Raw genomic sequence first — 12,533 nt, forward strand, 5'->3', positions numbered from 1 at the left:
GAAAGGAAGGCACAAATAAATACCTGGGGAGAAGGGGGGGGGTGAGGAGAAGGGGGGGGTGAGGAGAAGGGGGGGGGGGGGGGAGGAGAAGGGGGGGGACAAGGTGTCATAGTGGAGTCGAGAGACATATGGTGCATCTGGTTACATCACTAGCCACTGTGCCCCGCGGGGGTGTAGTCAGCCCTCCCCGCGGGGGTGTAGTCAGCCCTCCCCGCGGGGGTGTAGTCAGCCCTCCCCGCGGGGGTGTAGTCAGTGAAAGAAACACCACAGAAAGTAAAAAGCGGTCACCCTTTTGGTCACTTTATTAAATGTTATATTAAATACTTATCAAGATAATAGCCGTTCAGATTAATCAATGAATGGCGACAAAAAGAAACAAGTTGGTGCATCTGATAAACACGAGAAGAACATTCTTGGGAAGGAGACAGAATACATTTTCAGAAATACACCTTATTGTGCAAACGGAGGAACTCTGCCTCCTGTCCATCAGGTCAGACAACCTTCCCCCTCCTGTACCCAGTCCTGTACCCAGTCCTGTACCCAGGGTGCAACAGAAAGAAACCAATGAACACCAGCCTCGGATATGGAGCTATGCGAGGCGACAACAAGAGCATGAGCTTTACAGAGAGAGAGAGAGACAGAGAGACACAGACAGACAGAGAGAGAGAGAGAGAGAGAGACAGAGAGACAGACACAGAGAGACAGAGAGAGACACAGAGACACAGACAGACAGAGAGAGAGAGAGAGAGAGACAGAGAGAGAGACACAGAGACACAGACAGACAGACAGAGAGAGAGAGAGAGAGAGACAGAGAGAGACACAGAGACAGACACAGAGACAGACACAGAGACAGACACAGAGACAGACACAGAGACAGACACAGAGACAGACACAGAGACAGACACAGAGACAGACACAGAGACAGACACAGAGACAGACACAGAGACAGACACAGACAGACAGACACAGACAGACAGACACAGACAGACAGACAGACACACACAGACACACACAGAGAGAGACAGACAGAGAGAGAGAGAGACACAGAGACACAGAGAGAGAGAGAGAGACAGAGAGAGAGACAGACAGACACAGACAGAGACAGACAGAGAGAGAGACAGACAGAGAGAGACAGAGAGAGAGAGAGAGAGACAGAGAGAGAGACAGAGACAGAGAGAGAGACAGAGACAGAGACAGAGAGAGAGACAGAGAGAGAGAGAGAGACAGAGAGACAGAGACAGAGAGAGAGACAGAGAGAGAGACAGAGAGAGAGACACAGAGAGACAGACACAGAGAGACAGAGAGAGACAGTCTCGGGGAAGTGAGCGATGGGTTGAGGACAGTTAGTTTTATAACGACACGAGAGCATTCCATATTACCATATAATAACCATGAGAAAAACAGTGGAAATATTCAGGGCTACAAGCTAGAAAAATCATTCTCATTTACACCAAACTTTAGGAAATGGAAATAATGCCCTCATTTTGTTTTGTCATGGCTATGCATCAGAATCTCCCAAGAGTTTTACAACACCAGCACTGCTGCCTGTGTCTGTCTGTCTGTCTTTCTGCGTGCCTGCCTGCCTGCCTGCCTGCCTGTCTGCCTGCCCGTCTGCCTGCCCGTCTGCCTGCCCGTCTGCCTGCCCGTCTGCCTGTCTGCCTGTCTGCCTGTCTGCGTTTCTTGGTGGAGGGAGGGTTCTATAGGGGGTCTAATCATCTAAATGTTTAATATCCTGAAACAGTCCCATCACCAGTTAGTCAGCACTATGGCCCCCCGCTGAGGGCTTTCTTTAGATAGACAGGCAATCATTAAAACTGTATCAAAACACAACTTACAGAATAATCAATTCATTAAACAAGGGGAAATAATAACGGATTTGGGACAAAAACATTTCCCTTTCCTTACGTTATTTTAAATACAGGAAAACAGAAGAGAACGTGAATAACATTAATATATACAGAATTTCAAACGACATTTCTAAAACCCCTTCATATAGTCCCTATACGTGTCATTTCCTGCTTCAGGAGGGAGTGGTGAGGGGCTCCGAGACCCTTCTCTCTGTGTCGTCGTCTCACCGGGGGGGGGGGGGGTAACGTCCCAAATCACACCCCTTATATCCCCTACATATAGCGCACTACTTCTAACCAAAACCCTAGGGCTCTGGGCTCCAACTAGTGCACTACATAGGAGACGGAGCAGCATTAGGGAGCAAGCCTACTGAGTGAGACAGTGAGGGGGCAGTGAGTGGGCCTGAGTCCCAAATGATATTCCTATTGCCTAAATAGTGCACTACTTTTGACCAGAGACAATATGAATTGTGGAGAATAGATAGGGGGACTATGTCCCCTTACAGGTTGCCCTTAGAGGGGCCGGGGTTCTTGCCGCCCATGGAGGGGTGGGTGGGATGACCCTGTAGCGCTCCCAGCTGTTGGTACAACCCCAAGAGTTCCATCTGGCTCATCCCTCCAGCTCCCAGCATGCCGTTCATCTGGCTCATCAGCTGGGCCTGGTTGGCCATGGCCATCTGCTGCTCTCTCACCTTCCTGTTGGTGATCACCTTCTGAACGTACATCATCAGCTGTGGAGGGAGAGAGAGAGAGGTCAGGACTTCTCAGGGTTCATCAGAGAGAGACAGATGGAGGGAGAGAGAGAGAGAGGTCAGGACTTCTCAGGGTTCATCAGAGAGAGACAGATGGAGGGAGAGAGAGAGAGAGGTCAGGACTTCTCAGGGTTCATCAGAGAGAGACAGATGGAGGGAGAGAGAGAGAGAGGTCAGGACTTCTCAGGGTTCATCAGAGAGAGACAGATGGAGGGAGAGAGAGAGACTAGGTGGTGATCAGCCTGAACAATAGAAAGAGAAGCAGGAGAGGTTTAGATAACAGGTGGAAAGGAAACGTTTAAGGTAGTGTTGTCATGCTGGGTCGTGTCGTGCTGGGTCGTGCTAGCTTGTATCATGTCGTGTTAGCTTGTCATGTCAGTTCGCGCTAGGCCATGTTGTGCTAGCTTATGCTAGCTTGTATCACGTCGTTTTAGGTCGTGCTAGGTCATGTCGTGCTAGGTCCTGCTAGATTGTATCATGTCGTGCTAGCTTGTATAATGTTGTGTTAGGCCGTGTCGTGCTAGCTTGTGTCATGTCGTGTCGTGCTAGCTTGGGTCGTGTTGTGTTAGGTCATGTTGTGTTAGTCCGGGTCGTGCTAGCTTGTATCATGTCGCGTCATGTTGTGTCGTGCTAGCTTGTGTCGTGCTAGCTTGTATCATGTCGTGTTAGGTCGGGTCGTGCTAGCTTGTATCATGTCGGGTCGTGCTAGCTTGTATCATGTCGTGTTAGGTCGGGTCGTGCTAGCTTGTATCATGTCGTGTTAGGTCGGGTCGTGCTAGCTTGTATCATGTCGTGTTAGGTCGGGTCGTGCTAGCTTGTATCATGTCGTGTTAGGTCGGGTCGTGCTAGCTTGTATCATGTCGTGTTAGGTCGGGTCGTGCTAGCTTGTATCATGTCGTGTTAGGCCGGGTCGTGCTAGCTTGTATCATGTCGTGCTAGGCCGGGTCGTGCTAGCTTGTGTCATGTCGTGTTAGGCCGTGTCGTGCTAGCTTGTATCATGTCGCGCTAGCTTGTATCATGTCGCGCTAGCTTGTATCATGTCGCGCTAGCTTGTATCATGTCGTGCTAGCTTGTATCATGTCGTGCTAGCTTGTATCATGTCGTGCTAGGTCGGGTCGTGCTAGCTTGTATCATGTTGTGTTAGGCCGTGTCGTGCTAGCTTGTATCATGTTGTGTTAGGCCGTGTCGTGCTAGCTTGTATCATGTCGTGTCGTGCTAGCTTGTATCATGTTGTGTTAGGTCGGGTCGTGCTAGCTTGTATCATGTCGTGTTAGGTCGTGTCAGGTTAGAAGTTGTGATCTTACAGTCTGTTGCTTATTGAGGACGTCTCTGTAGGCAGCTTCTCTTCGTTTGAGTTCCATCTCTACACTGGCCTGTCTCCCCAGAGCCATGGCCTGGACCTGGGCCTCCGTTAGAGCCGGGTTCTCCTTCCACTGGGGAGGAGAGGAGGAGGAGAGGAGGAGACTGGTCACAGCGTGGACAACACACTGTTCTGACAGACCATACAACCAAAACTTCCTCACACCTCAAGTCTTCAACACAGGTTCTTAGGAGGATAGACAACTGAAGTGATGGTGAGATGGACTCCAGCACCCATCCAGTCCATCCCTCCTACCTCCTGGAGGTGTCTTCTAGAGATTATCTGGTCAGATTATGTTAGGTTGTCCCTCTACTCCCTCCTACCGGTGTCTTCTAGAGATTATCTGGTCAGATTATGTTAGGTTGTCCCTCCACTCACCACTCTCCCGATGGTGTCCTCTAGAGATTCTCTGGGGAGGAATTTCAGAGCGTTGGTGGCCTCCATCACCTTCTGACGGCCCTGGTTGATCAACTCCTACAATCGTAGAAAAAAGATGCAAACGTAAAAAATAAACCCAGAACCTCTAGTACCGGGTCAAACCCAGAACCTCTAGTACCGGGTCAAACCCAGAACCTCTAGCTAGGGTACCGGGTCATGGGAGGGCCACCAACCGGTGTGTGTAATAAATGATTTGGTCAATTCGCAGCAAGGTCTGAAATGCAGGACTCAGGGCAGTGTGTGTGTGTGTGTGTGTGTGTGTGTGTGTGTGTGTGTGTGTGTGTGTGTGTGTGTGTGTGTACCTCCAGCTGGGGGTTGGACATAGAGGCCAGTGCCGCCACGTTGAAGGGGAAGTAGCTGTTCGCTCCTCCCATGTCCATCTGTCCTCCGTACGCGCCATGGTTGACACGCAGAGACAGACCCTGGGACAGAGACAGAGAGGGTTAGACAGACCCTGGGACAGAGACAGACCCTGGGACAGAGACAGACCCTGGGACAGAGACAGACCCTGGGACAGAGACAGACCCTGGGACAGAGACAGACCCTGGGACAGAGACAGAGAGGGTTAGACAGACCCTGGGACAGAGACAGACCCTGGGACAGAGACAGACCCTGGGACAGAGACAGACCCTGGGACAGAGACAGAGAGGGTTAGACAGACCATGGGACAGAGACAGACCCTGGGACAGAGACAGACCCTGGGACAGAGACAGACCCTGGGACAGAGACAGACCCTGGGACAGAGACAGACCCTGGGACAGAGACAGACCCTGGGACAGAGACAGACCCTGGGACAGAGACAGACCCTGGGACAGAGAGGGTTAGAGAGACCCTGGGACAGAGACAGACCCTGGGACAGAGACAGACCCTGGGACAGAGACAGACCCTGGGACAGAGACAGACCCTGGGACAGAGAGGGTTAGACAGACCCTGGGACAGAGACAGACCCTGGGACAGAGACAGACCCTGGGACAGAGACAGACCCTGGGACAGAGACAGACCCTGGGACAGAGAGGGTTAGACAGACCCTGGGACAGAGACAGACCCTGGGACAGAGACAGACCCTGGGACAGAGACAGACCCTGGGACAGAGACAGACCCTGGGACAGAGACAGACCCTGGGACAGAGACAGACCCTGGGACAGAGAGGGTTAGAGAGACCCTGGGACAGAGACAGACCCTGGGACAGAGACAGACCCTGGGACAGAGACAGACCCTGGGACAGAGACAGAGAGGGTTAGAGAGACCCTGGGACAGAGAGGGTTAGAGAGACCCTGGGACAGAGACAGACCCTGGGACAGAGACAGACCCTGGGACAGAGAGGGTTAGACAGACCCTGGGACAGAGACAGAGCCTGAGACAGAGATAGAGGGTTATATATACAGTTGAAGTCGGAAGTTTACATACACTTACGTTGGAGTCATTAAAACTCGTTTTTTCAACCACTACACAAATTTCTTGTTAACAAACTATAGTTTTGGCAAGTAGGTTAGGACGTCTACTTTGTGCATGACACAAGTCATTTTTCCAACAATTGTTTACAGATTATTTCACTGTATCACAATTCCAGTGGGTCAGAAGTTCACATACACTAAGTTGACTGTGCCTTTAAACAGCTTGGAAAACTCCAGAAAATGATGTCACAGCTTTAGAAGCTTCTGATAGGCTAATTGACATCATTTGAGTCAATTGTAGGTGTACCTGTGGATGTATTTCAAGGTCTACCTTCAAACTCAGTGCCTCTTTGCTTGACATCGTGGGAAAATCAAAAGAAATCAGCCAAGACCTCAGAAAACAAATGGTGGACCTCCACAAGTCTGGTTCGTCCTTGGAAGCGATTTCCAAACGCCTGAAGGTACAATGTTCATCTGTACAAACAATAGTACGCAAGTATAATCACCATGGGACCACGCAGCCGTCATACCGCTCAGGAAGGAGACGCGTTCTGTCTCCTAGAGATGAACGTACTTTGGTGTGAAAAGTGCAAATCAATCCCAGAACAGCAAAGGACCTTGTGAAGATGCTGGATGAAACAGGTACAAAAGTATCTATATCCACAGTAAAACGAGTCCTATATCGACATAACCTGAAAGGCCGCTCAGCAAGGAAGAAGCCACTGCTCCAAAACCGCCATAAAAAAAGCCAGACTACGGTTTGCAACTGCACATGGGGACAAAGATCGTACTTTTTGGAGGAAAGTCCTCTGGTCTGAAGAAACAAAAATAGAACTGTTTGGCAATAATGACCATCGTTATGTTTGGAGGAAAAAGGGGGATGCTTGCAAGCCGAAGAACACCATCCCAACCGTGAAGCACGGGGGTGGCAGCATCATGTTGTGGGGGTGCTTTGCTGCAGGAGGGGCTGGTTCACTTCACAAAATAGATGGCATCATGAGGCAGGAAAATTATGTGGATATATTGAAGCAACATCTGAAGACATCAGTCAGGAAGTTAAAGGTTGGTCGCAAATGGGTCTTCCAAATGGACAATGACCCCAAGCATACTTCCAAAGTTGTGGCAAAATGGCTTAAGGACAACAAAGTCAAGGTATTGGAGTGGCCATCACAAAGCCCTGACCTCAATCCGATATAAAATTTGTGGGCAGAACTGAAAAAGCGTTTGCGAGCAAGGAGGCCTACAAACCTGACTCAGTTACACCAGCTCTGTCAGGAGGAATGGGCCAAAATTCACCCAACTTATTGTGGGAAGCTTGTGGAAGGCTACCCAAAATGTTTGACCCAAGTTAAACAATTTAAAGGCAATGCTACCAAATACTAATTGAGTGTATGAAAACTTCTGACCCACTGGAAATGTGATGAAAGAAATAAAAGCTGAAAGAAATAATTCTCTACTATTATTCTAACATTTCACATTCTTAAAATAAAGTGGTGATCCTAACTGACCTAAGACAGGGAATTTTTACTAGGATTAAATGTCAGGAATTGTGAAAAACTGAGTTTAAATGAATTTGGCTAAGGCGTATGTAAACTTCTGACTTCAACTGTATATACAATGAGATCATCTTTGAAAACTAACAATCACCAAAATAAAAGCTAGACTGTCGGGGAGAATTTAAATTCCAAAAACAAATCATTTATTGATTTTCTGTTTTCAAAAGAAAAATCGCTTTAAAAAAAAAAAGGCAACATTCTCTCAGCTCCATGGAGAAATTTGTAGAATTGCAGGAAATTGCCTTAAATGATATTTTTTTTTTTTTTTAAATAATTCACTACACGGCCAAGATGGGGGCCTCTAAAATCGAGCCACGCCGAAGGGCCAAGCTGAAAGGGTTAATGCAGATAGTTAAATAGTTAACCAAATAGCCACCCCAGACTAACTACTCATCAGTCTTATGACTTGGGGGTAGAAGCTGTTCAGGGTCTGTCTGTCTGTATGACTGTGTGTTTACCTTCTTCTCTGCCTCGTACTCGGCCCAGGCTGCTTTGCGGTCCTCCTCGCTGAGAGCCTCCTCTTCCTTGTGATCCAGCAGGGAGTCATGTTCGTGATAACCCACTATCTGCTCCTTATTGCTGTGGAGCAGCTCAGCTAGGAACGGGTCCTACAGGAGAGAAGTTACAGCACGGTTAAGGTTAAGGTTAGGTAGTCATGTTCGTGATAACCCACTATCTGCTCCTTATTGCTGTGGAGCAGCTCAGCTAGGAACGGGTCCTACAGGAGAGAAGTTACAGCACGGTTAAGGTTAAGGTTAAGTAGTCATGTTCGTGATAACCCACTATCTGCTCCTTATTGCTGTGGAGCAGCTCAGCTAGGAACGGGTCCTACAGGAGAGAAGTTACAGCACGGTTAGGTTAAGGTTAAGGTTAAGTAGTCATGTTCGTGATAACCCACTATCTGCTCCTTATTGCTGTGGTTCTACAGGAGAGACGGAGCAGCCAGCTAGGAAGGGGTCCTACGGAGCAGCCAGCTAGGAAGGGGTCCTACGGAGCAGCCAGCTAGGAAGGGGTCCTACGGAGCAGCCAGCTAGGAAGGGGTCCTACGGAGCAGCCAGCTAGGAAGGGGTCCTACGGAGCAGCCAGCTAGGAAGGGGTCCTACGGAGCAGCCAGCTAGGTTAGGTAACCCTAACCCTACAGGAGAGGACACACACCATGAAACCACAACCAACAGCACCAGTTTTGTTTTACACTAATCAAAACCCTAAAAGTCGAAGAAAAAAATACATTCTGTTAATCTGATCAGAGATGACAAAGTCCAACAGCTGGTTTGAGTGTTCTGCTACAGAGTGGAACACCAGACAGCTGGAGAGGAGGGGGGAGGAGAGAGAAATGGGGGAGAGAGGAGAGAGGGGGGAGGAGAGAGGGGGATGGAGAGGAGAGGGGGGAGGAGAGAGGGGGATGGAGAGGAGAGGGGGGAGGAGAGAGGGGGATGGAGAGGAGAGGGGGGAGGAGAGAGGGGGATGGAGGAGGAGGGGGGAGGAGAGAGGGGGATGGAGGAGGAGGAGAAAGGGGGATGGAGGAGGAGGAGAAAGGGGGATGGAGGAGGAGGGGGGAGGAGAGAGGGGGATGGAGAGGAGGGATTGGAGAGAGGGGGATGGAGGGTAGCGGGGGAGAGAGGGGGATGGAGGAGGAGGGGGGAGGAGGAGGGGGAGGAGAGAGAAACGGGGGAGAGAGGGGGATGGAGGAGAGAGAAACGGGGGAGAGAGGGGGATGGAGGAGGAGGGGGGAGGAGAGAGGAGTCAGTATTCTTTATTTAAAATATTCACGGTCTTTAATGACACTTATTGAAAATAATATCGTGATAAAAATTCCAGGCCCTAGTCACACAAACATGGTTTAAATCTCTCCCTCTCGTCTGCCTTTACAATAACTGGACCTATGTAATCTGGAACCGGCACCACTGGGCCGTCGTTAACCTACACATATATAGTACCAGAAAAAAGTTTGGACACACCTACTCATTCCCGGGTTTTTCTTTATTTAGACTATTTTCAACGTTGTACAATAATAGTGAAGACATCAAAACTATGAAATCATGTAGTAACCAAAAAAGTGTTAAACAAATCAAAATATATTTTATATTTAAGATTCTTCAAACCAGAGAGGTGACCAAGTACCTGATGGTCACTCTGACAGAGTTCCTCTGTGGAGATGGTTGTCCTTCTGGAAGGTTCTCCTATCTCTGCAGCACTCCACCAATCAGACCTTTATGGTAGAGTGGCCAGATGGAAGCCACTCCTCAGTAAAAGGCACATGACAGCCCGCTTGGAGTTTACCAAAAGGCACCTAAAGGACTCAGACCATGAGAAACAAGATTCTCTGGTCTGATGAAACCAAGATTGAACTCTTTGGTCTGAATGCCAAGCGTCACATCTGGAGGAAACCTGGCACCATCCCTACGGTGAAGCATGGTGGTGGCAGCATCCCTGCAGTGAAGCATGGTGGTGGCAGCATCATGATGTGGGGATGTTTTTCAGCGGCAGGGACTGGGAGACTAGTCAGGATCGAGGGAAAGATGAACGGAGCAAAGTACAGAGATCCTTGATGAAAACCTCCTCCAGAGCGCTCAGGACCTCCGACTGGGGTGAAGGTTCACCTTTCAACAGGACAACGACCCTAAGCACACAGCCAAGACAACGCAGGAGTGGCTTCGGGACAAGTCTCTGAATGTCCTTGAGAAGCCCAGCCAGAGCCCTGACTTGAACCTGATCTAACATCTCTGGAGAGACCTGAAAATAGCTGTGCAGCGACGCTCCCCATCCAACCTGACAGAGCTTGAGAGGATCTACAGAGAAGAATGGGAGAAACTCCCCAAATACAGATGTGCCAAGCTTGTAGCGTCATACCCAAGAAGACTCGAGGCTGTAATCGCTGCCAAAGGTGATTCAACAAAGTACTGAGTAAAGGGTCTGAATACTTATGTAAATGTGATATTTCTGTTTATTTTTTATACATGATCAAAAAATGTCTACAAACCTGTTTTTGCTTTGTCATTATGGGGTATTGTGATGTCATTATGGGGTATTGTGATGTCATTATGGGGTATTGTGATGTCATCGTGGGGTATTGTGATGTCATCGTGGGGTATTGTGATGTCATCATGGGGTATTGTGATGTCATCATGGGGTATTGTGATGTCATTATGGGGTATTGTGATGTCATCGTGGGGTATTGTGATGTCATCATGGGGTATTGTGTGCAGATTGATGAAGAAAAACAACTATTTAATCAGTTTTGGAATAAGGCTGTAACGTAACAACACGTGGAAAAGGTCAAGGGGTCTGAATACTTGTTGAATGCTCTGTAGACAACATTATCTCCTTGACACCGATCCTGAACACGAGGACCCCATAGTATTCTCTGTAAACCTACGACTGCGTCAAGTTCGCTGACGACGCGACAGTAGCAGGCCTGATTACCAACCACGACAAGACGGACTACAGGGAGGTGGTCTGACGGCGTGGTGCTGGGTAAACAACCTCTCCTTCAATATTACCGAAACAATAGGAGCAGATTGGTTCCTCCTGAAGTCTACAGGCTGGACGACCCATTCCTCGTTACGGGGAGAACTTTACATTCTCCAGTGTACACATCTCGAAAAAGCTGAAATGGTGCAACCACAATGGACATCGAAGTGAAGGCACGACAGAAACTATTCAACCTCAGGATGCTGAAGAAATTCGGCCTGTCCACGATGGGCCCCTCAGTGTTCTACAGGAGCACCACCGAGAGCATCCTGTCGGCCTGCATCACAGGCAGCGGGACCGCAAGGCTCTTCAGACGGTGATCCGTGCAGCTGAACACACCATTGAGTGCCCTCCAGGACATCTACACCACCAGGTGTTGCAGGAAGGACTAGAATATCACTAGGGACCTCAGCCACACATCATGGCAAAAAGTGGAACACCGGCCAATTTCACCCCCATAGACAGTAGACTACTGGGAGCCATTTCACCCCCATAGACAGTAGACTACTGGGAGCCATTTCCACCCCCATAGACAGTAGACTACTGGGAGCCATTTCACCCCCATAGACTACTGGGAGCCATTTCACCCCCATAGACTACAGGGAGCCATTTCACCCCCATAGACTACTGGGAGCCATTTCACCCCCATAGACTACTGGGAGCCATTTCACCCCCATAGACTACTGGGAGCCATTTCACCCCCATAGACTACTGGGAGCCATTTCACCCCCATAGACTACTGGGAGCCATTTCACCCCCATAGACTACTGGGAGCCATTTCACCCCCATAGACTACTGGGAGCCATTTCACCCCCATAGACTACTGGGAGCCATTTCACCCCCATAGACTACTGGGAGCCATTTCACCCCCATAGACTACTGGGAGCCATTTCACCCCCATAGACTACTGGGAGCCATTTCACCCCCATAGACTACTGGGAGCCATTTCACCCCCATAGACTACTGGGAGCCATTTCACCCCCATAGACTACTGGGAGCCATTTCACCCCCATAGACTACTGGGAGCCATTTCACCCCCATAGACTACTGGGAGCCATTTCACCCCCATAGACTACTGGGAGCCATTTCACCCCCATAGACTACTGGGAGCCATTTCACCCCCATAGACTACTGGGAGCCATTTCACCCCCATAGACTACTGGGAGCCATTTCACCCCCATAGACTACTGGGAGCCATTTCACCCCCATAGACTACTGGGAGCCATTTCACCCCCATAGACTACTGGGAGCCATTTCACCCCCATAGACTACTGGGAGCCATTTCACCCCCATAGACTACTGGGAGCCATTTCACCCCCATAGACTACTGGGAGCCATTTCACCCCCATAGACTACTGGGAGCCATTTCACCCCCATAGACTACTGGGAGCCATTTCACCCCCATAGACTACTGGGAGCCATTTCACCCCCATAGACTACTGGGAGCCATTTCACCCCCATAGACTACTGGGAGCCATTTCACCCCCATAGACTACTGGGAGTCATTTCACCCCCATAGACTACTGGGAGCCATTTCACCCCCATAGACTACTGGGAGCCATTTCAGCCCCATAGACTACTGGGAGCCATTTCAGCCCCATAGACTACTGGGAGCCATTTCAGCCCCATAGACTACTGGGAGCCATTTCACCCCCATAGACTACTGGGAGCCATTTCACCCCCATAGACTACTGGGAGCCATTTCACCCCCATAG

The 12,533-nt window shown here is 49.5% G+C and overlaps 1 protein-coding gene across 1 annotated transcript in view; it reads right to left on the reverse strand.

The window, feature by feature from the left end:
- Window positions 1-274: 274 nt before the first annotated feature.
- The window catches only part of LOC106604099 (transcriptional regulator ATRX), a 108,966-nt gene continuing 96,707 nt past the window's right edge, over window positions 275-12,533 (reverse strand). Inside the window, 5 exon segments of the mRNA XM_082974982.1 lie at window positions 275-2,578; window positions 3,904-4,032; window positions 4,338-4,433; window positions 4,700-4,819; window positions 7,806-7,955. Coding sequence (XP_082831108.1) covers window positions 2,348-2,578; window positions 3,904-4,032; window positions 4,338-4,433; window positions 4,700-4,819; window positions 7,806-7,955 — 726 coding nt within the window. The 3' untranslated portion in view covers window positions 275-2,347.

This window comes from Salmo salar, chromosome 05, assembly GCF_965601325.2.
Source record: "Salmo salar chromosome 05, fSalSal1, whole genome shotgun sequence".
Lineage (NCBI taxonomy): Eukaryota > Metazoa > Chordata > Actinopteri > Salmoniformes > Salmonidae > Salmo > Salmo salar.